Below are 22,408 nucleotides of genomic sequence, written 5' to 3' on the forward strand. Positions count from 1 at the left end.
TGAGGCACATAAAATTGTGAAATTAAATTGAGTTCACACTTGTAATTAAATATCAATGTACACTTGGCAAAATCACGATAATTTTGGTTTGGAATAAAAGCATGTGCAAAACGCAGTAAAGTCGTAAGTATTTATGGAAGTCAAATATAACTCAAATTGACAAATAGTGATATTTTCGAATTGGAATAAGATGCAACAATAACATTTAATTATTTTAATAGATAGACATGTGGGGTATCCATATAGCTCTTGAGTGGAACTTGAAGAAGGCCAAATACATTTGACTGGCAGGTAGCCGCCTACCCCCACCCCACCCCACCCCACCCACATAAATAAAAGTATACTATACTCCTATCAAAATGCAAAGTTTGATTTGGATAATGTCAAAAATAGGATTTTCACATAGTTAGATTTTTCAACTTTGGTTTGGATCTCTTTAATTTTGCCATTGTGTTATAAGCAAATGTTTCGTGTCTTGTACTAGTACTTAATTATTTAGAACATCTAAACTTTTTCCTCTTGTTTTAACTAACTGAATCAAATATGAATAGTTAAGGTGGATGAAGTAGTAACATAAACTAAAATTAAGGGTCTAATTAACTGATTTAAATTAAAGTTGGAATTGTAATACCAAGCATACTAAAATTACTCTATATATCGAAAATTTGAGTTGTTTATATTTTATTGATATTTTATTTTTATCTTTTGATTTTGGGGGACGCGTGGCATTGTGGGTCCCACCATAAATAGATTAATTCTGGCCGTCCCAGTTGAGCACTGTCATTTTCGAGCTGTTAGTTACTACTACTAAACTAATCAATCAATAATTAATTATACCAAATTAATGGTCTGATGCCAATACTACCGGACACAGTTTTCCTATTTTCAGCCATGTCCGTATTTTAATTCTTATATTAGTGGTATCATTTAATTATCTCATGATCATATAATCGGCACTCATAATATTGAAAGAATTGCAACATGATACATGTAATAGTTCATTTTAACTAACTTGTTGGTAAATTTTTCTGAGATAGAAGGCATATAAAACGTTCAAATCTCACTAACATCTGCATATTTGTATTTATATGGTATTCATCCGTAGTTATAGAAATAATGCATATCATTGGCATAGTCAGGTAGATAGAATGATTAATTACATGAAGTTAAAGATCTCATTATGAATCTTCAATTTTATCTCCCAATTTCTGAAGTGTGGACACATTGTAAATAAGCATGAGGCCACTATGATAGATTATACTATTTGCAAACTTTTGACTAAAGCATCCTTGTCAAGCAAATAGATAGTAGTACTATAAGATTATCAACTCGGATTCGTTAATACTACTATAATAAATCAATTCATTTAACCACAAAGCAGCGCCTCAGCCATTATATATACCACACACACACACATACCCCAAGTCAAAAAAACCAAACAAAATGCCTTCACTCAAAAGTATGAGTAAGATGGCTTATCCATACTCCTCTCCACCACCACCACCACCACCACCATCTCCTCCATGCAACCCCCCTCCTCCTCCGCCCCCACCGCCACCGTCTCCTCCATGCAACCCTCCTTCTCCTTCTCCACCTCCGCATTCGCCAGGACACCACAAACCGCCCACCGCCCCTTCTCCGGCGCCATCTCATCGTCACCAACCACACCACCACCACCACCACCACCATCACAAGCCCTCATCCCCACCAGCACCCGCAGCAGCACCAAAGCCTACAAAGCCACCGCACACCCCGGCCACACCGCCACCATCATCAAACTGTCCACCACCACTACCCAAACCTGAAAAGCCTTCTCACCCGCCGCAAAAACCATCATATCCTCCCAAAACACCACCCAAATCTGAAACACCTCCTCCCCCACCACCACAACCAGCATATCCTCCCAAAACACCACCACATCACCACCACCACCCACCCTCACCCTCACCAAAACCTAGTGTTCCAACAACACCACATTATCCACCAAAATCACCACCACCACCTTCATCAAACTGTCCACCATCACCACCACCAAAACCCGAAACACCTATCCCCCCACCACAACAACCAGCATATCCACCCAAAACACCACCGCACCACCACCACCATCCACCCTCACCATCACCAAACCCTAGTGTTCCAACAACACCACACTATCCACCAAAATCCGCGCCACCACCAAAGTCCGAAACACCTTCTCCTCCTCCACAACAACCATCATATCCACCGCATCACCACCACCACCCACCCTCACTACCACCAAATCCTAGTGTTCCAACAACACCTCATTACCCACCCTCACTACCACCAAAACCCGATGTTCCGGCCAAGCCCCCAACGCCACAAACACCTCATTACCCACCAAACGGCCCGGCAGCACCCCCAAAATCCCCATCCAAGCCGCCGAAGCCATCAACACCTTCTTATCCACCAAAAACACCGCCAAATGGCCCGGCTTCACCACCAAAGCCCGGCCGACCGGCTAAGCCGCCAAAGCCTTCTCATCCTCTAACACCACCAGGTGGCCCATCATATCCGCCATACTATCAACCAGGTGCTCCATCATATCCGCCATACTATCAACCGGGCGCTCCATCATATCCACCAATTTACCCACCAGCTCCAGACTCCCTTACTCCATTTTCGCCGCCCTCAAACACTATCTTCACACCGCCTCCTAACGGCGGAGGCGGAAAAGATCACACCACCGTGATCGCAGTGTGTGTCTCTTTAGGTGGATTGTTCTTCCTCGCATTCATAGCAGTCGGCCTTTTCTGCTTAGCTAAGAAGAAGAAGAAACCTATCATGGTTCCTGCCGCCGCCGCCGCTGAATGTGAGCCAGATGCGCCGCCAGCGGGACATGGTCATGGCGGAGGTGCGCATGGTGGGCCACACTCCCAAGGTTCTTAGCCAAAATGAATGTGTGCTTGATCAAAGAGAGTGGTAATTGTTTGTTTTTTTATATTTTGATGCAGTCAAAGTATTTGTTATTTGTTGTTCCAAGATTTCAATAAATTGTTGTAAGTGAAAATTTGTTGAGTTTGTGGGGGTGTTTGCATCAATAATTGTGACCACTGTGTAATCTTCACATTCATAAGATGTTCAATTATAGTATATATTTTGTTGTAATTTATTGATCTGCCTTATTTACTATCTCTGCTCTTGTAATATGTACTCCATATGTCTTTTATTATGGAAATAAATGTAAACCATATTGATCTTTGAAAATTTACGAAAAGTAATATAGCAACTTAAAGTTTAAAAATTATGCATATATATAAATTTTTTATGAGAATGTGACAATTTATAATACTCTATCCGATTACATTGATTGCAGTTGATGACGATGATGACGACGATAATATTCTAAAACTTTGGATATTTTATTGATATTATTGAAAAATTATAGTACTGGCTTTTGGTCCAAGTTAAATAATTTTTGAATTAATCCAAAAATAACCTATATATATAGTACTGGTTGAAATTAAAGATCATACAAGTAGTGATGAGAAAAGACACTATGGAGGGCGATATTTCTCTACCTCTTTTGACAAACTCTACCGGCTCTTTTGAAAAAGAGTCGAAATCTCAAATAATTCATACAATAAATAATTTGAACCGACAATTCAATTGCAAAAAGAGATTAGATTTATGAAATTATTAATTTAACGCCTGAGCTGTCATCAAATATGAACGGAAAAGTCGTATATTCACCTTATTTTTTTGGATCCATCATGTGCAGGAATTATAATCAGCATGATGCCCAATTGACATTGATTTTAGTATGTACTCAGCTTTGTTATTTAAATAAATCAAAATACTGATCAGATCATTTCACAGATGCTTTTAATAGTTAGAGAATTTATAAAATAAAAGAAAAACAAAGTAAAATTGAAAGGGACACTCTTATCAATTACCACTATTATATAAACGACAATATTTCTTAATGTTTGGTAGTGGGTGATAGCTTTAAAAAGAACGTTTTGACAGCTACAAAACATAAAATTCTAGTAAGGGCCCCACACCTCGGCCAGAAAGAGTAGTAAGAGGTAAATTACGATTAATCTCAGTTGATAAAACGTCCCACGCAACTGCTGCCGGAATTTGATGTGTCGAATTGAATTTAAACTATAAAATAAAACTTATTCTGAAATTAATATAAAACTTAAAATTAAAATATCATATCTGTAAAATAAATATATTTTATTAACCAGGAAGGAAATTATATAACAAGGAAAGATAATATCTATACTAAAATATTCTTAGAAAATTATGAAAAAATTGTTACATGGTTCATGCCCTCGAATATCCCAAGTATAACTTCGCTACAAACTTGAAAGTGGAGTACTATATTTTTGGGTAACTTCCTTTAATATTAAACTAATTACATGCACACTTTTTGGACCGATTAATATGTACATATCACATGTACTGTTGTTTGGTGATAATAAAATATGAATAGTATTCTAATGTACTAGTGAGTAACCGTGTCGGATCATAAGAGCATTTAATGAGTCCATCATCAATTCGTTAAACTTTGGTCAATGGGCCGGGCCGTAGCCAAAAATTTAATGGGTAATTCTATTCTTATGTTTTATTTTTCGCACCTATAGCTCTCACACAAAAAATATACTACTACTTCTACTACTTTCCTAATCCTTCAAAATTATAGTGCAAGAATTATATTGGTCATGTCCCCTATTTTAACACTTCATGTACAAGAATATGCATGACTTCATACTCTATACTATTTTATATTTTAATATTCTATATAATTCTTATTTACTAAATAGTAGTATAAGATATTTTCTACATATATAACCGTAATCGGACCTATATCAGTACACAACTAGCAACTATCTTATCAAAATCCGTGCAAATCAAATTCGTGCATATCCCGAACTAATAGATATCCTGATTTTGAATTTTATATAGAGAAACTCAAGCCCGCGATTGCCAACCTAAACTTTTTTTGGGATAGATATCCTGATAATTAACAATAAAATTATCAAGCTCATTATCAACTTTAACCGAACTCTAAAATTTCCTACAAACTTGAAATTTAATCATAAAAATCAAACTTACACGTACGTAGTATTAACTTGTGTGGAAAGCCGAATTATGCAAATACATATTGATCTGCTAGTCCAATTTGGCATTCCTTGACATGAATATCAAATTTCATCAATAGACCCAAATAAATAGAAACCCTAATCCTCGTAAACAAGAACTGACAAAAAGTTATCATTAATTGATCGAATTAATAGAAACCCTAGCTGCTCGAATAGAATACAACAGTACAACACAAACAAATTAAACAACAGAATCGATATATTAACACTCTAACAAGTCATCAAGAAGTAGAAAGAATGAAACATTGACAACAAAATTAGGTTAATTTCAACCAATAACTAATCCTACTCCGGGGGCGGCGGCAGCTTCAAGTCGAACATCAACATCCGTCTAGCATCTGGAGGAGGCGCTTCCGTCGTCAGAGCTGCTCTCCCGCTGCCAGAAGCCGAGCCACCGCCTTTTCTGGCGAGTTTGGATTTATCAAAGTGCTTCTTTCTCTTGTGTCCGCCCAACGCCTGGCCGGAGTCGAACGCCTCATGGCAGACCAAGCACTCATGAACCCTAGCGGAGTTGTGGTGGTGATCATCCGAAACGAGGACAGTGACGGCGATGGAGCGTCATGTGTCCGCCCAGCGCCTGCGAGCAATTGAAAACCCTATCGCACATCGAGCACGCGTAGGCCGGAGGCGGCCGCAGCAGCGTGTCGGGGGAGGCTGTTTCTTTCCTTTTGATTTTGATGATCAAAGGGGAGCGAGTCGCGGCGGAGGGAGGGGTTTCTTGATTTGGCTTGGGAGGGGAGATTTTTGGTTCAGCGGTGGTGGAATTGCAGAAACCGCCGCCGGACTCGGAGAGGAGGAGAAGGGACAATGCGGCGTCGTATTCATCGTCGCTCCAGTGGGGCCGTGGTCGCTTGGAGCGGCCCGATTTCTTGATCCAACGGAGAGGAGCAGCGTTGTCCATGACTGTGCGGCTGTGTGAGCGTTGCTTTAATTTATAGGCGGTATAGCAAATTCTTTCCTAATTACAAACGGATGGAATTGATAATATGGTAATTAATGTATAGTTTGATCTTAGTTTGATTGGATTTCCTTCCTAATTTTATATATATATATGGTAATATAAAATAGTTACTTACCTAAAATATATATATATTCAGATCCCCTTACGATATGGAATAGAAACATCAATTACGATCGTTAACCCGCCTACTTGCTATTTGCAACTGAATTAAAACAGTAGTAAGAAATGCATGAAAAGATAAATAATGATAGTCTCACTAGGGACAAAAAAATTGAGATCCATTTATTTGTGTTGAAAAATTTTAATTTAGAATGCAAAAAAAAAAATGTTTCTAAATTGAGGACAAAGTACTTTTAGATAATATTAATTCTGTAAAATGCTTACAATTGTTAATATTCGAAACCCGGCTTTAAATTATTAGTTTCCCAATGATAAAGAATACATCTCATTTTTGAAGATAAAATGAAAATAAATACAGATAACAAAACTACAAAATTAAATAACTGGTTGTAATGCAAAGAATTTTAGAGGATCATAGATTCTTTGAAGTTCCGGACGACTCCAACCAGTCAATTTAATTCGTATGATTGTCTAAGTAAAATTAAAAATATGATCAATTGCTATATTTGCAGAGTACTAATTACTAGTACCAATTGTTAACCATGAGATTGAAATGATTTAGTGGTATCAGGTAGTGTCACGTGCATATTCATTTATATTATTTAATTCAAAAATGATTTTTAGACATTTTTAATGTACAAGATGGTTTTTATGATTCTCATGATGTAAAAATGGAACAGTAAAAATGTTAACTCAATGACTTAATATGTCAATTAAACTTGATTGACACTGTACATGCATCCAGATGACACTAATGTGTTGAGATTAACCTATTATAAAAAATATTGAAAATTCAAACAAAATTATCAAATTTTATTATATGAGCATATGCAATTACGATTTCGTTGGAATCCTTGTAAAATTACCTCTTATTTGATACTGTGTATTTTGTGAAAAATAGTTTACATCATGATAGTTGTATTAGTTCAAAGTTTGAGATATTTTTAAAAGTTGGTTATAATTAACAACTTAAATTCAATTTCCATTAATATCTCTGATTGACATTATTTACACACCGAGTTAACATTTATAAACTTGATTGACATTGTTACAACTTACAATTGCTAATTGACATCGCGTGAAAATTATTCTTGACCGTTTATTTTCAGATAGTATGAACTAGATTTTGTACCTAGTTATCAATTTAAGGTATAGTTAGCGGCCTAATAAGACTCCTAAATATGTTAAAGTGATAAACTATTTATTTGATATTTAATTTGATAACGTAGGGATAATAGTAAATTTAATATAATTATTTTATTTAATAGGATAATTCATACCTATCTCAGTACCCGTTTGATTAAATGGATAATTCTCTTACCGAATTAATAGATATCACAATTTTCAATTTTAATTTATCTGCAGAAACTCGGAAGCCAGCGATTGCGTACTTTATATTTGTAGAGATTATATAAGAATAACAAAAAAAAATTATGAAGTTACGTTCATTACAAATTTTAATCGATTTTTCATGTATGAACTTAAAACTTCATTGTTGTATCTTGGATATCAAATTTCATTACTGGACCCTAATTTTTGGAAATAAGAACTAACGAAAATTATTACTATTGTACTGTATTGTGAAAAATTAATTAGGCAAACTAAGGATTGTTGTAAACCCTATAATTATCGAGTTCATAATTCAGCTCGAATTAAACACCACACAGACAAATAAAAAAACAAAATCAAATTAATAGAAACAAAAAAAATTAAAACTCAAATAGAAAACAACAGAGACAAATAAAACAACAGATAATAATGAATGTTGAAACAAAAAATTAATTTGAAACAATAATCCTATTCCGGAGGGGGCAGGTTCAAGTCGACGTCGCAGGTGGAGGCGCCTCCGTTGGCAGAAGTTGAGGGTTTTCCGGCGAGTTTGGATTGATCGAAGTGGTTCCGCAATGCCTGCCAGGTGGCGAACGTCTCATGGCAGATGGAGCACTGGAGATCCTCTGTATCAACGGCGACGGCGGCCGCCTTTCCCTTGTCGGCCGTCGTGTGGTCGTCCAGCGCCAACGGCGTACCGGGAGAGGCTCTTTTTTGTGTTTCGATTTTGATGGTCGAGGCTTCTTCATGTGTAGAGATTGTTGGATTACAGAAACCACCGTTGGACTCGGAGAGGAGGAGTAGGGACGATGCGGCGTCGTATTCGTCGTCATCGAGAGGAGCAGTGTTTTCCATGACTATACGCTGTTTGTTTGTGTAAAGTGTGGAAATTATGGTGGAGATTGTTTGTTCTAATAATGATGGTCATGGAAGAGTGTTTATGTTATGTAGATTGCCTCCTAATTGGATTAGTGTATGGATTGATTAATATTGTATGTAAATATTATTCAGTTGGAACATAGTTCAGATATTTATTTCCTGACTTAAATTACGGGTGAGTGTAACAATACGTGGTACTAATGTATAGCTGGTAAATCCGAGTTACACATGCATTTGGATTAGAGATATCGATGAAAATAATTATACATTCATAATAATCCACAGTGAATTCATAGTAAATCCGGTTAGTTGTCATAATTAAGGGGCCATTATTTCAGCTAATTATTCTATAACTATATACTCCTAATTAATTATAATATCTAATAAAATATAGTTAATGTCATATGAAGTAATACTATATTGATTATTCTGAAACTATGTACTAATGATTAACATATAACTCTATACTAATTTTTCTGCAACTAGATGCTAATGATCATACAACATTATATTCATTATTTTGAAACTATATGCTTATTATTCCTTCCGTTATACTGATATTAACGTTATATTGGGTTTTTTGTAAAGTCCACACACCCTAGAACTGAATATGGGGAGATTCAGTAGTAATTTGTTGGGCCAAAAATGAAGTGGACATGCTGCACAAACCTAAGGTGGCCAAAATTGCCCTAAATTACTCTCCTCGTATTTAAGGAATATATAGGAGTATTATTTAGGGAAAATTGTCATTTCATCAAAATTTTATAAGTTGTATGGGACAATAAATTTTTTTACAAAAGTTATGGTTCAATTTGCTACTTTTGAAAGTTACCCCTTCCATCGGCGAATAAGATTCCCGTTTTTCCATTTTAGTTTATCCGCGATTAGAGTCCCGGTTTATTTTTTACTTTAAATGGTTATATGGTCTCACATTCCACTAACTTTTTTCCACCAACTTTTTTTTAACAATTTTAAAAATCCATGTCGCCAAGAAATGTGAGTCTTAATTAATGATGGAAGACGGGAGTATAAAACTGATTTGAAGTTAACTGAAAATTATGATTCAAATGAAAATTTTCCATTTTATTAACTATAAACAAATATGAATATATGATTGTAATTGATACTAACATGTGATGTAAGAAATCACAATCATAGTATACAATATAATTTAATCACAAAACCATTGCATTGTTACTATCTAATTACCAAAATCAAACCTACAGTTAGGCTTAATTGACTTGAAACTCATGGTGAAGCTCTTGGAGCAGCAACATGGGATTGATATTGTTCAAGTACCTTATAAAGAATCAAATGCACAGACATGTAATAAAAGTTTAAATAGAGGAAACAGATAGTAGCAATGAGACATATATATTCCAACAGGATAAAAAGGCATAGCAATAGATTGATAGGAAATTTCCATCTTGGAACCCCACCATGATAATATTTCACAATTACACTGGCCTCAAAGCAAATTTTTCAATGATATTTTGTGTATTTCACAATTCTTGATGAAATACAAGTCCGATGTGTTTGTTAAGTTTCAGAACTGGATGAACTGGATGAAGCTTATAGAAAACCAAATTGGAATGAAGATTGAGACTCTGAGAACTGACAATGGTTTAGAATTTTGCAATTCTCATATTGATGATTTGTGTGTGAATGCAGGTATCAAGAGACACAAGACAGCTCCTTACACTCCACAGCAAAATGGGGTGGCAGAAAGGATGAACAGAACCTTACTTGAAAGAGTGAGGTGCTTGTTGTCCTTGAGTGGTCTTTCTAAGAAATTCTGGGGGGAAGCCATTAACACAACAGCCTACTTGGTAAATAGGTCCCCCTCAGTTCCCCTTAAGGGCAAGTGCCAGAGTCTGTGTTCACTGGAAAAAATGTCAGCCTCTCACACCTTAGAGTCTTTGGGTGTAGTGCTTTTATATACCAAAAGACAGATAAACTTGAGCTCATGTCTAGAAAGTATGTCTTCTTGGGGTACCCTGAAGGGGTTAAAGGGTACAGGGTTTGGCTTAGAGATGAGCCAGGGTTCAGAGTTGCTATTAGCAGAGATGTTATCTTTAATGAGTTTGAGTTTCCTTGTCTCTCTAATTCTGCTACCTCTGAGGCTTCAGACTCCACTGGTGAGGTGGAGGTGACTTCAAGTGAGGTGGAGGTGACATCAAGTGAGGTGGAGGAGCCTCTGATCCAAGAGTTGGTTCCTACTCCAGATCACCCTCAACCTGTTATTGAAGATGCATATATCAACAATCGTCCAATCAGGGAACAAGTTCCAGTTACTAATGATCAATGTATAGCCCCACAACATGAACTGACTTATTACATTTTGTGCAGGGACAGAGAAAGAAGAACAGTCAACAAGCTTAGGAGACTTGCTGATGAAATGAACTTGGTTGCCTTGGCCTTTAATGTACATGAAGCTGATGAGGATGAGTCCCAGTCATACAAACATGCTCTCAAGTCAATATTTTACCCCAAATGGCTCTTAGCTATGGAAGAAGAGATGAAGTCTTTGATTTATAATAAGACTTGGATTCTTGTTCCTGAACCTACTGACTGTACTATTGTTAAGTGTAGGTGGCTATTCAAGTTGAAACAGGAGGTCAGTGGCCCTAGGTACAAGGCCAGACTTGTAGCCAAAGGGGGTCACTCAACAAGAGGGGGTGGATTACACTGAGATCTTTGCCCATGTGGTGAAATTTACACCTGTGTGGTTGTTATTTGCGTTGTGTGCTATTTTCAACTGGGAACTCAAGCAAATGGATGTCAAGACAACCTTCCTGCATGGTGATCTTGACAAGCCCATATACAAGAAATCTCTCTATGATTTGAAACAATCACCAAGGAGATGGAACATCAAGTTTGATCAATGCATGCAATCCTTTGGTTTCATTAGGAGTGCTTTTGATCACTGTTTATATTATAAAAATCTTGATTTTGTTCCTACTTTTCTTCTCTTATATATTGATGATATGCTTATCATGAGTCATAGTCCAATGCTGTTAAACATGTGCAGAATATGCTTTGTTCTAACTTTGATATGAAGTACTTAGGAGATGCACAGAAGATTCTGGGAATTGATATTGTTAGAGACAGAAAGAACTCCCAGCTGACTTTGCACCAGAGTTCCTATGTGAAGAAAATATTAAGCAAGTTTAGTATGGCTGATGCTAAGCCATATACTGTTCCTTTGGCAGCTCAGTTTGTTCTTAGTAAAGATCAGTGTCCTAAAAATGAAGATGAGGTTCAGAAAATGAAGAAGATTCCACACTCTAATGCCATAGGATCAGTGATGTATTTTATGGTGAGTACAAGGCCAGACATAGCCTACTCCATCTCCTACCTATCAAGATACATGTCCAATCCAGGACCACCTCACTAGGAAGCCTTGAAATGGCTACTCAGATATCTTAAGTATACTGCCCATTATGGTTTACATTTTTCTAAATATTCAGATATGACTAATCTGTGTGGTTTTGTAGACTCAAATTATGCTAATGATAGGGACAAGAGGAAGTCAACAACATCTTATGTCTTCACTCTGGGTGGTTCTTGTGTAAGCTGGAAGTCACAATTGCAACATATTGTGGCTCTCTCTACTACTGAGTCAGAGCACATTGCTATCACTGAAGCAATGAAAGAGGCCCTCTGGTTAAAAGGGGTTGTGAGTGAGCTGAGATTCCTCAAGCAGCCCATTGTTGTATACTCTGACAACCAGTCAGCTATCCAAGTGTGCAAGAATCCTGTATTTCATGAAAGGACAAAGCACATTGATGTCAGGTTTCACTTAATCTGAGATGTTGTGGAGAAAGGTGAAGTACTGCTGGAGAAAATTCACACAGACTCCAATCCAGCAGATATGGGCACCAAGTGTTTGTCTGTGGAGAAGATGCTCTCCTGCATCAGGAAGCTCCACATTGACAGTGGATAGGTAAATCTGGTACTCATGTTTTATTTCCTTTGATTGTGTTGTTTACTTTGTTTGGTTTTCTTACAAAGGTTTTAAAACCCAATTTGTGGGATTGATGCTTACTAATGTCTGAAGACATTGTAGGCATCTTCTTGGCAATGATGAAATACACATGATCAAGTCTAAGTCTCTCTTGATAAGGCCCAAGGTGGGGAATGTAGAATTATGGTCCATATGCAGGAGGCCCAAGTGTGTTAGTCACTGGCCCAATATCCGCTGCCCATCTATGCGGACCTAGTTCCTAACCCTAGCTACGTGTCAGTGTGTGATTTGGTGTTGTTTCTCTTTCACATATATATATATATATATATATATATATATATATATATATAGGGTTTTGATCTATGCAAAACTAGATTTAAATACAGAAACGCAGAACAATATCATAATTAGGTCACTTTTAGGTCATAATTAGGTAATTTTTAGGTCATGCTAACAAAGCATGACCTAAAACGATCTTAGCATGACATTAAACCTAAATATTATAATATGACCTAAAATTACTTAATTATGACCTTCCGTGTTTTTGGTTAATTATTGACCATTAGATCATCTAATCCTAGGGCCAAGATTTGGTCTGCATTTCTGGATTTAAACACATACTTATTTTGATCATCTCCATATATATATATATATATATATATATATATATATATATATATATATATATATATATATATAGGGAGATGATCAAAATAAAAATGCATTTAAATCCAGAAATGCAGCTCAAATCTTGGCCCTAGGATTAGATGATCTAATGGTCAATAATTAACCAAAAATACGAAAGGTCATAATTAAATAATTTTAGGTCATATTATAATATTTGGGTTTAATGTCATGCTAAGATCATTTTAGGTCATGCTTTGTTAGCATGACCTAAAAATTAACTAACTATGACCTAAAAGTGTCCTACGTATGATATTATTTTGCGTTTCTGTATTTAAATCTAGTTTTGCATAGATCAAAACCCTATATATATATACTCCCTATCTTCTGAACCGCCTCACTTTTTACTCTCATTCTCACTCTCTACTCTCTCGGTGTAACTGTTTCTTTTTCCTTACAATCTAGAGTTTCTTCCCTGAGATTGGGTTGGCCTTCTCTTTGTGAAAGCTTGAGAGATCTTACCTCTTCCTTTGTCTCTGGCGTGAGTGCAAGGTGTGAGGTAGTGTGGGGCTGTGTGTGGAAACCTCTGGTTTCTGGTCTTGTCACTTAGACTAGTTGTTGGTTTCTGGTTGGAAGGAGATCCTCCGAGAGTTGAGTGTTGTTGTTGTAGTAGCCGGCGTGAAGCGGTTGGCTGAGTATATGGTGTGCGGTGGTGGATCTAGGGTTCCGGTGTGACTTGCCTTGATTGACTGCGGTCAATCTGTGTTCTCCCTTGGTGCAAATCGGAGTTGGCTGGATAGTTGAGGGCCGGTTATATAGATCTGTGTAGTTGTAACTGGTGCAACTTGAGCCACATCAAAACTTTGTTTTCTCCGTTTATCTTTGATTCTATTCGATTACTTTACTTCTTTGATAATTTTCTTGAAGTTACTAAACCTTAACTTAGTGTTTCAGGATTGTTTGCTACAGCCTGCAGCTCTAGTAATAGTTTCTGTATCAGATCTGCAATCTGAGGGTTGATCTCCTCAGAATTGTATTAGCTATATACCCGAATTATATCAAGCCTTCGGCTAATCTATACCTAACAGGAAGAATGGCCACAATAATCCTAGAACTGGGCGCACAAGCAATATCACTTCCAAGAAAGGCGCAAATGTTGCTAGGCATGGGTCGGATGTTGATGTTCGTGTTGCTACTGATGATGAGCAGGATGTTAAAGCGGATGGTGTTGGAGATGAGACCGTGGATGCAGCTAATGAGGATGTTGAACACGTGAAGGAGACAGCTGATGATACATGTATGTCTGGAATCACAGATCCTGGTGAGGGTAAAGAAGATGATGAATCAATAAAGATGGAAAGTGGTGATGTTGAGGGCGAGAAAGAGAAAAACCTAACGGAGGCGAAGAATATGGTGGTTGGATGTCCCGCTCCACTTGAACTGGTAGATGAGGAGAACTTGGATGAGTATAATAATATGGATGGCAATTTTAATCCATTAAAAAGAAATAAGAGAGTTGGTACGTATGATAATAAAACTCGGGCTCAAGGAAAGAGCTCTAATTTCAGTGTCGTTGGTGCATTGGTGAAGATTGAAGCTGATGATTATTAGTCGTTAGAGAAGGGGAATGAAAAAGATGTAGATGAAGATGAAGCCAAGGAAGAAAAGCTGAATTTGGAAGAAAAGCCAAGTGATTCCTACGGTGGATCATGTGTCGTTGGCGAAGAAGAATATGAAGCCTGGGGCAAAAGCATTTAGTGGTGTCTTTGATGATGTCACTAAAAAGAAAAATCTAAGTAAAAATAGAAGAGGTCAAGGTGAGCAGGTTAGGGAAGGGATGGGTGGTGCTTTAGTCAACAAGGTAGTTGATAACAAGAATATGATCAGATCCATGGTTGAGGAGACCCATGCAGGGAATAAGAAAAGTTGTGATCAAGTAGAAAGGTTGAATGATGAAGAGAATGAAGAAACCGAGCATGGAATGGGCGAGATGTCTTTATTCGTTGAGTGCTTTGGCGAAGAATATAGAGGACGGAAAGCAGCAACACTTACAAGAGAGGTGCAACAAGACTGGGAAGAATGGCCGCAAGCATGCTAAAGATGGGCGCGAGAGCCACATCAATTAAAAGAAAGGTGCAGCTCAGCCTCAGTGTGAGGATCACATTGGTGACAAATTACAACCACCGATTACCGGAGGTGATTCTGCTAAGGATGAGCAGGATGTTGGTGTTGATGATGCTGCTGAATATGACACAGCGGAAGCTGCGGCCGATGATGATGATGGTGCTGGGCAATGTGGTACTACTACCGAAGAGGATTCCCTATATAGTGTGCAAGCCTTATGTTGATTGTACTTTTCTCTTATGTATTGTGTGGTTTTAAATAGTGTGCTATGTATTGGATTGCAAGTCTTATGTTTATTTTCCCAGTACTTAGGTGGTGTGGGACTTTTGTTTAACAAAAATAAAGAGTTGGCCTTTTAATACTTAAATAGCATACAAAAGTAGAATCCACATTATACTAACTTTTTCAACTCACTTTTCATTATATTTTTGAGTAAAGGCCGAAACTATTCATGAACATATGCTTATTTTATGGTTTTGATCATATACTTTATCTTTTGAATTTTTGCATCATGAACATTTCAACTCGAATCACAATTGGTCTTACACTAACAATTCTATCAAATTTTAACCCGATTTTAACCAATTTTTAAACGATTTTAACGCGAGTGATACTGTTAAAACCATCAAAATTATTAAATAACATTATATTAAGCGTTGGTAATTAAGGAAAGCGTGTACGCAGTTGTATAGTGTGTGTAGGGAATAAATGCTCATCCATACGTGCAAAGTAAACATCTACACTTCTAGAAAATCACTACTTCCCCCCACCGCCATTGCCACGTCACCACCCCTCCCTTCCTTATATAAACGCAACCCCTTCCCCAAAAGTTCAAACTCAAACACTCTCTCTCTCTCTCTCTACTTTCACTGTTTCACACACACACAAATTCGATCGAGGATGCCTCTCGAAGCTCAGAATCCAGCGGGGCCGCCGCATCGTCGCCGCCTCAACGATTACAGCTACGATTCATCTAGGAAAGCGAAGCGCTCCAAGCGCGTCTCCGACGACGAGTACCTTGCCGGCTGTCTCGTCGCGCTCCGAAGCGGCGGCGAGGCCTCTTCCTCCGCCGCGGCGGCGAAATCGCCTCGGATCTACAATTGCATCGTCTGCGGCAAGGGTTTCTCCTCGCACCAGGCTCTCGGCGGCCACAAAGCGAGCCACCGCAACAAGCCGGCGACGGTCGGCGCGGCGGAGAAGAAACCGTCGAATTCGACCTCCACCGCCACCACCGCCGACGATGATTCAATCGGTGGTCCCCACAGGGTTCACAACTGCTCCACGTGCGGAAGGAGCTTCCCCAGCGGCCAAGCTCTGGGTGGCCACATGCGGAAGCATTACGGCGGCGTAATCGGCGGATCTAAAAGCGGCGTGAACTCTTCTGACGGTGGTAACGGTGATGGATTCAGCGTTGTCACGTCCTTCTCCGGCGGTGGCGGGACCAGCTCCTCCTACGGTGACGGCGTCGGCGACGTCACGCGCAATTGGGAATTGAATTGGATATCCGAAGAAGGACTTGATTTAACGCTTAGGTTGTAGAGTTCCTTTTTTTAGGGATTTTTGGCCCCTGACAATTTAATCTGTTTGTAGCAGTGTAGAGATTGATATGTTGTTTATAATTAAATATTTCCTAGTTGTGTTTTATTTTCTAGATTATGTTGCCTTTTTAACATATTGATATATACATAAAATTTTCTTACTATCCACGACTACAATAGGTTCAGATTTTCGCAATCTAGGAGATAAAAATAGATTTCAATTTTGTTATGATTACAAACAAATATTTGCGCCCTAGTTTAAAACGGTTGAGACAGAATCTTTAATAAATAATGTGTGTAATATATCTACTACCGCATTTTATATTACATTATTTACTAATTTGTAAGTATCAACTAATTTGACTTAACCAGTCGATTTTAAATATACAAAATAAAGAATTTTAGCAAACACCCACAATTATAAATGTTCCCTTTACATACGTGATTTTATAATTCAATTGATTTCTTAAATATGTGCAAGGATTCAAGAATCTGTTTTCCCGGCGCACGTAATTTGCATTCCCTTCAAAACGATCGAGGTTTGTTAGATTCTGTTAAAAATTCAACTGCGACAAGAAAAATTCGAAATTAATCTATCAATAATATTAAATGTAGCTTATGATATTGCTTTGCTTAGTTGGTTGACTTCAATACAGTTGGATTGGTCAATGAAATTTTTTTTTACTCTAAACCAATATCAATGGCATTGATTATAGGGCGCTGCTAAATAGGTTGCGCCTGCAAAAGTCTCAAAATTATAAATTCTTATATATATAGTAGTATAGAGTTAAGTAGTAATTTTTAGTAAAAATTTAGAACTTTACACTAAACTTACTATGTGGTAAAAGTTAATTTTTAACAAGAATTTTGAACTTTACATTTAACTCGTAAAATAACAACATTTAATGTATTAACTTATAAAAGAACAGCACTCAACGTATAAAGTAATCGTTGTTTTGCAAATATGTAAATTGTGTTTTCATTAATATGCAAATCAAATACTATACGACTATATATAGAGGTAGCTATCCTTTTAAACTATGAAATTACGTAGATACGCGTATATTAGATCAAAGTAATTTAATATTGTCTACCTTTATGCACACCACAAATGAACGTGTAGATAAATATAAACGCATGTTTTGTGGGTTGAAATATATTTTGAAATTTAATTAAATATTGACAAGACGATGAGCACCTCTTCAAATTAAAAGGAGTAATTTAATACAGTTGATACAATGAAAAGCTGTGCCTTATCCAGAAAGACACCTAAGTTTCATGAACGGGAATGCGTAGCCACGTGTGTAATGATTGGTCATAAATATCCTTCCACTCGTTTTCTAGAACTTTACGGAACTTTGTTAGGCCATCCACAACGCTGTTCCTATACCGTTCCTAAACCGTTCCTTAAACTACTATTTGCGGGCCCCACTGTACTTTTTTACTCCATTCCTTAACTAAGGAACGGAACCTGCAACCCTCCGTTCCTTAACCGTTCCTTAACCGTTCCTTAAATTACTATTCATTCAATTTCATTTTTTATTTTTATTTCCAACTCAATTCAATTAAAACAAACACACTTTAATAAAATTAAAATAACATTACAACTTAAAATTCAAAAAAATAGAAAAAGACATAATTAAAATCCTAAAAAAATAAAAATTGACATAATTTAAAATACAATTTTATAGAGACAACCAAGAATAAGTTTGTTCCACATCGAAAGTGGAACATAAAACATTCAAGGATGTCTCTATTTTATAGAGACAACCAAGAATGAGTTTGTCCCACATCGAAAGTGGAACATAAAACATTCAAGGTTGTCTCTATAAAATAGAGATAACCAAGAATAAGTTTGTCCCACATCGAAAGTGGAACATAAAACATTCAATGATGTCTCTATAAAATAGAGACAACCAAGAATGAGTTTGTCCCACATCGAAAGTGGAACATAAAACATTCAAGGTTGTCTCTATAAAATAGAGATAACCAAGAATGAGTTTGTCCCACATCGAAAGTGGAACATAAAACATTCAAGGATGTCTCTATAAAATAGAGATAATCAAGAATGAGTTTGTCCCACATCGAAAGTGGAACATAAAATATTCAAGGATGTCTCTATAAAATAGAGACAACCAAGATGAGTTTGTCCCACATCGAAAGTGAAATAAAAAACATTCAATGATGTCTCTATAAAATAGAGATAACCAAGAATGAGTTTGTCCCACATCGAAAGTGGAACATGAAACATTCAAGGATGTCTCTATAAAAGAGAGACAACCAAGAATGAGTTTTTCCCACATCGAAAGTGGAACATAAAACATTCATGGATGTCTCTATAAAATAGAGATAATCAAGAATGAGTTTGTCCCACATCGAAAGTGGAACATAAAATATTCACCAAGATGAGTTTGTTCCACATCGAAAGTGGAACAAAAAACATTCAAGGATGTCTCTATAAAAGAGAGACAACCAAGAATGGGTTTCATAAATTCGCAAGCCCATCAAATATATATGGGCTAATACGAATTTCTAGTATTCATTTATTTGTAAAAATTGTTTTTAAATATAAAAAACAATTTTTATAAATAAAAATATTTTTTTTATTAAATTCGATTTTTTTAAAAAAAAAATCGAATTATTGCGTCACCGTGACGATGCCCACTCGCGGGGCAGCGAGTGGGCGTCACGCGTCGAATGGGAGGCCGCCACGTCGCCTCGGCGCGTGGCGGAACGTGTCGTGCCGCGTCTCGCGGGAACGGCACCCGGCACGGCACCGGCACGGAATGGCGACGACACGGGCGGCTGCAACGCGTGCCGCCGGGTTCCGTTCCTCCGGAACGAAATAAGGCACCGCAACGGCACGCGTTGCGGATGCTCTTATTCCACTACACTTAAATTACCATACATGCCCCTCTTAATTCTAACTAGGAGTAAAAATTGCTCCCTCCGTCCCGAATAATTTGTCTCATTTTTTCATTTCGATCCGTCCCACGTAATTTATCTTATTTCACTTTTTTACCATTTTTTGCAGTGAACCTCATATTCCACTAACTCATTCCTACTCACATTTTATTATAAAACTAATATATTAAAGTAGGACCCACATTCCACTAACTTTTTCAACTTCCTTTTTATTACATTTCTTAAAACCCGTACCCTGTCAAAGTGGGATGAATTATCCGGGACGGAGGAAGTGACGATATGTGACTGACTAAGGCCACCCGCAACGCGTCACGCGGGTGGCTCGTAACTCGTCACGCCGGGACGAGACGGGGGCGAGACGCGTTGCAGCGTCTCGTCTCGTCCCCAGCCCGCCGAGACGCCCGTCACAACGAGACGGATGGCGAGCCATCTTGCCACGCGCCCGCGCGATGTGGCGCGCTCCGGCGCCATGCGTGACGCCCACTCGCCGGCCCGCGAGTTGGCTTCGTCACGCTAACGCAATAAATCTTTTTAAAAAAATCGAATTTAAGAAAAAAAATAAAAAATCAAAAAACGGTAATATTTCCATTTTTTATTATTTTTTTATTTCTTTACTCTATAAATACTCATATTTCATCCTCATTTCACACACAAATACACATCAAATCCTCCAAATCATCTCCATTTCCTCTCCAATTTTCATCTAACCTCTCATCACAAAATGTCCGGCGAAGGAAACTCTAACGGTGGCGGCTCCAGCGGGTTTGACATCAACGCGTTCGGCGACTGGGGGCATGTACAATGTCCTGGGTGGTGGTTCTGGTTCGTCGACGCCGGGCACCCAGGGTTCGTCGACGCCGAAGGGGTACCAACCACCCCATTTTGATGTGGAAGCATACGCCCGTCCCTCCGCCCCGAGGTATTCGCGGAGATTATCCCAGATTCGCAATGATATGCCATGTCTTGACACATTTAAACTTGCTGAGTGTCCACTGCTATTCAGTCTGCCTGAAAAACTTCAATCACTTCTTCCCACCTCACATGTTAGCAACTGACCATCCCTTCAGCCTTGATGTTCAGCAGATCACACGGGTAATCTCATCTTTCGTTATTAAAATATACTACTACTGTATTTGAGAGGCTACAATGATTAATGTATATGCATGCAGGTATATTCTGGGACTGTGCAAACATCTGGATTCGCAATTGTCTGTCTCTACACCCTTGTCACCTACTCTTGTCTCTCTGTGGACCATATTCACCTCCTTAGAAACCTATTATTGTAATGTTTGTTAGTACATCTTATCTGTTCTAGCTTGAAAGACAGCATTAAGAGAAATTGTGGACAAGATCAGAAATTTGCAATGTGTGTTTGTTGTTTTTAACTTCAAATTGGAATCGGTTATGAATATTTTATTTTCATATGAATCAGTGTGTTTCATGATACCCTTTCTCGCCTCTCAATTTCCATTCGTTGCACGCTTGAGTACAGGTTTATTGGCTGTCCCCATCCTTTTTGCCTTTGTTTGCTGCTCGGGTGTGCTATTTTGGTTGTAGTCTTCTTGGTGTTTTGCTGTATCGTGTCCTTGTGTGCCATGGGTGCCCTCGGGCTGTCTTGTTACCGTTGTTTTTTTGCTTTTGTTTCGTTGTTGTTTGAGGTGGCTCGTCGTGGCAGGTTTCTGTGAGCTTCTTCTAGCTCTTGTTGCCCTGTTTTGCTGTTGCTGATTTGCTGCTCACCATTGTTTGAGCATGTTTGATACATCAAAAGAAGTGTGTTTCATGATATAATTCTTACATGTGAACTGCAGACTGCATGCAGTAGTGGTGTATTATAGATTAGTGAAATTGATTTATAAAGTGATGAGAGGGAATTTCATGCATTTTGTGTTAGTGTCTTTTCTATACTTTTGATGTTTGGTAACATGATTGGGTTTATGAAAATGGGATACATTGTGTTTGGTTTATTTGTGGTTTTGTAAGAAAAGCAAAATTAGCAGTCGAATTTGGCCCTTGAATTCCATTCCTATCCAGAAGTGCCAAATGGGTGTAGAATAATTACTCAGGATATGAATAATGAAGACAGTGAATTAATAGTGTAAATTTCTGCAGAATTATTGAATATTTGAGGTTGATATGCTAACATACCACATAACAAGGAAAACATGGAATAACAGCCTTTATTACATCAAAAAATACAACTCATTTCGATACTGATCTTAATCAGTATGGGTGTCTCATCTCATTAAGCTGAATGAACTTCGGTGGCTAATCCACGGTCTACATCCCGATAATATACTCAACTTGTGGCTTCTCTGGAAAATTCGAAAGCAGACTGCAGCCACAAACAACACATTTGACAGCAGGATCATAAATTTTGATTCATTACCATGTTCCTCGTTATGCATGTCATTTATACTTATTATCATTCTTGTATAAACAGAACGGACTCCCCATATTAAGAAGACGACGTAGACCAGCAGGCCGCATAAATTTCCTGGAGAAAAGGAAATGATGCAAAAGGTTGCATTGTAACTGAAACATAGAAAATACTGTTTTGTCTTCAACTACAACCTCAACATGCTTCTGATCGATCAAAACAACCCATTGCAAAGAATAAACGACATATTATAAGCAAGAAAAATAAACAGCCATAGATGCTCATGTCACATTGTATACGCGAGAAACTAGTTTGACTCTGAGAAGAACAAAACTACGAGCCCCTTCCTCTAGTTGCCAATCGAAATCATTGGATGCAATTTTGGATTGTAACGACTTTCGTTTTATAAGCAAGCTTGCAACCACAACTGAT

At 37.8% G+C, this 22,408-nt stretch overlaps 4 protein-coding genes across 4 annotated transcripts; 2 read left to right on the forward strand and 2 right to left on the reverse strand.

Annotated features, from left to right (window-relative positions):
• The first annotated feature begins 1,470 nt into the window (after positions 1-1,470).
• Positions 1,471-2,910, forward strand: LOC121741696 (extensin-like). Its single transcript, XM_042134578.1, has one exon. The coding sequence runs from the start codon at positions 1,471-1,473 to the stop codon at positions 2,908-2,910; it is 1,440 nt and encodes a 479-aa protein (XP_041990512.1).
• A 2,507-nt stretch (positions 2,911-5,417) lies between these two features.
• LOC121741697 (zinc finger protein AZF2-like) lies at positions 5,418-6,033 on the reverse strand. Its single transcript, XM_042134579.1, has 2 exons — positions 5,738-6,033; positions 5,418-5,634 (listed from the first exon to the last, which is right to left on the reverse strand). The coding sequence occupies exons 1-2, from the start codon at positions 6,031-6,033 to the stop codon at positions 5,418-5,420; spliced, it is 513 nt and encodes a 170-aa protein (XP_041990513.1).
• Positions 6,034-8,010: 1,977 nt separating this feature from the next.
• LOC121741699 lies at positions 8,011-8,397 on the reverse strand. Its single transcript, XM_042134582.1, has one exon. It carries the CDS (start codon positions 8,395-8,397, stop codon positions 8,011-8,013), a length of 387 nt encoding a protein of 128 aa, XP_041990516.1.
• A 7,590-nt stretch (positions 8,398-15,987) lies between these two features.
• LOC121740871 (zinc finger protein 1-like) lies at positions 15,988-16,838 on the forward strand. The gene has a single exon (XM_042133519.1). It carries the CDS (start codon positions 16,037-16,039, stop codon positions 16,673-16,675), a length of 639 nt encoding a protein of 212 aa, XP_041989453.1. The 5' UTR covers positions 15,988-16,036; the 3' UTR covers positions 16,676-16,838.
• The last annotated feature ends 5,570 nt before the right edge of the window (positions 16,839-22,408 follow it).

This window comes from Salvia splendens, chromosome 7 (assembly GCF_004379255.2).
Source record: "Salvia splendens isolate huo1 chromosome 7, SspV2, whole genome shotgun sequence".
Lineage (NCBI taxonomy): Eukaryota > Viridiplantae > Streptophyta > Magnoliopsida > Lamiales > Lamiaceae > Salvia > Salvia splendens.

Excerpts from the sequence above, each read along its gene's own strand:
- LOC121741696 (XM_042134578.1), top strand. The coding sequence starts at position 1,471 with ATGGCTTATCCATACTCCTCTCCACCACCACCACCACCACCACCATCT.
- LOC121740871 (XM_042133519.1), top strand. The coding sequence starts at position 16,037 with ATGCCTCTCGAAGCTCAGAATCCAGCGGGGCCGCCGCATCGTCGCCGC.
- LOC121741697 (XM_042134579.1), bottom strand. The coding sequence starts at position 6,033 with ATGGACAACGCTGCTCCTCTCCGTTGGATCAAGAAATCGGGCCGCTCC. Across the intron at positions 5,635-5,737 it reads CCGGCCTACGCGTGCTCGAT|GGTTCATGAGTGCTTGGTCT; the intron begins GTGCGATAGGGT and ends CAACTCCGCTAG.
- LOC121741699 (XM_042134582.1), bottom strand. The coding sequence starts at position 8,397 with ATGGAAAACACTGCTCCTCTCGATGACGACGAATACGACGCCGCATCG.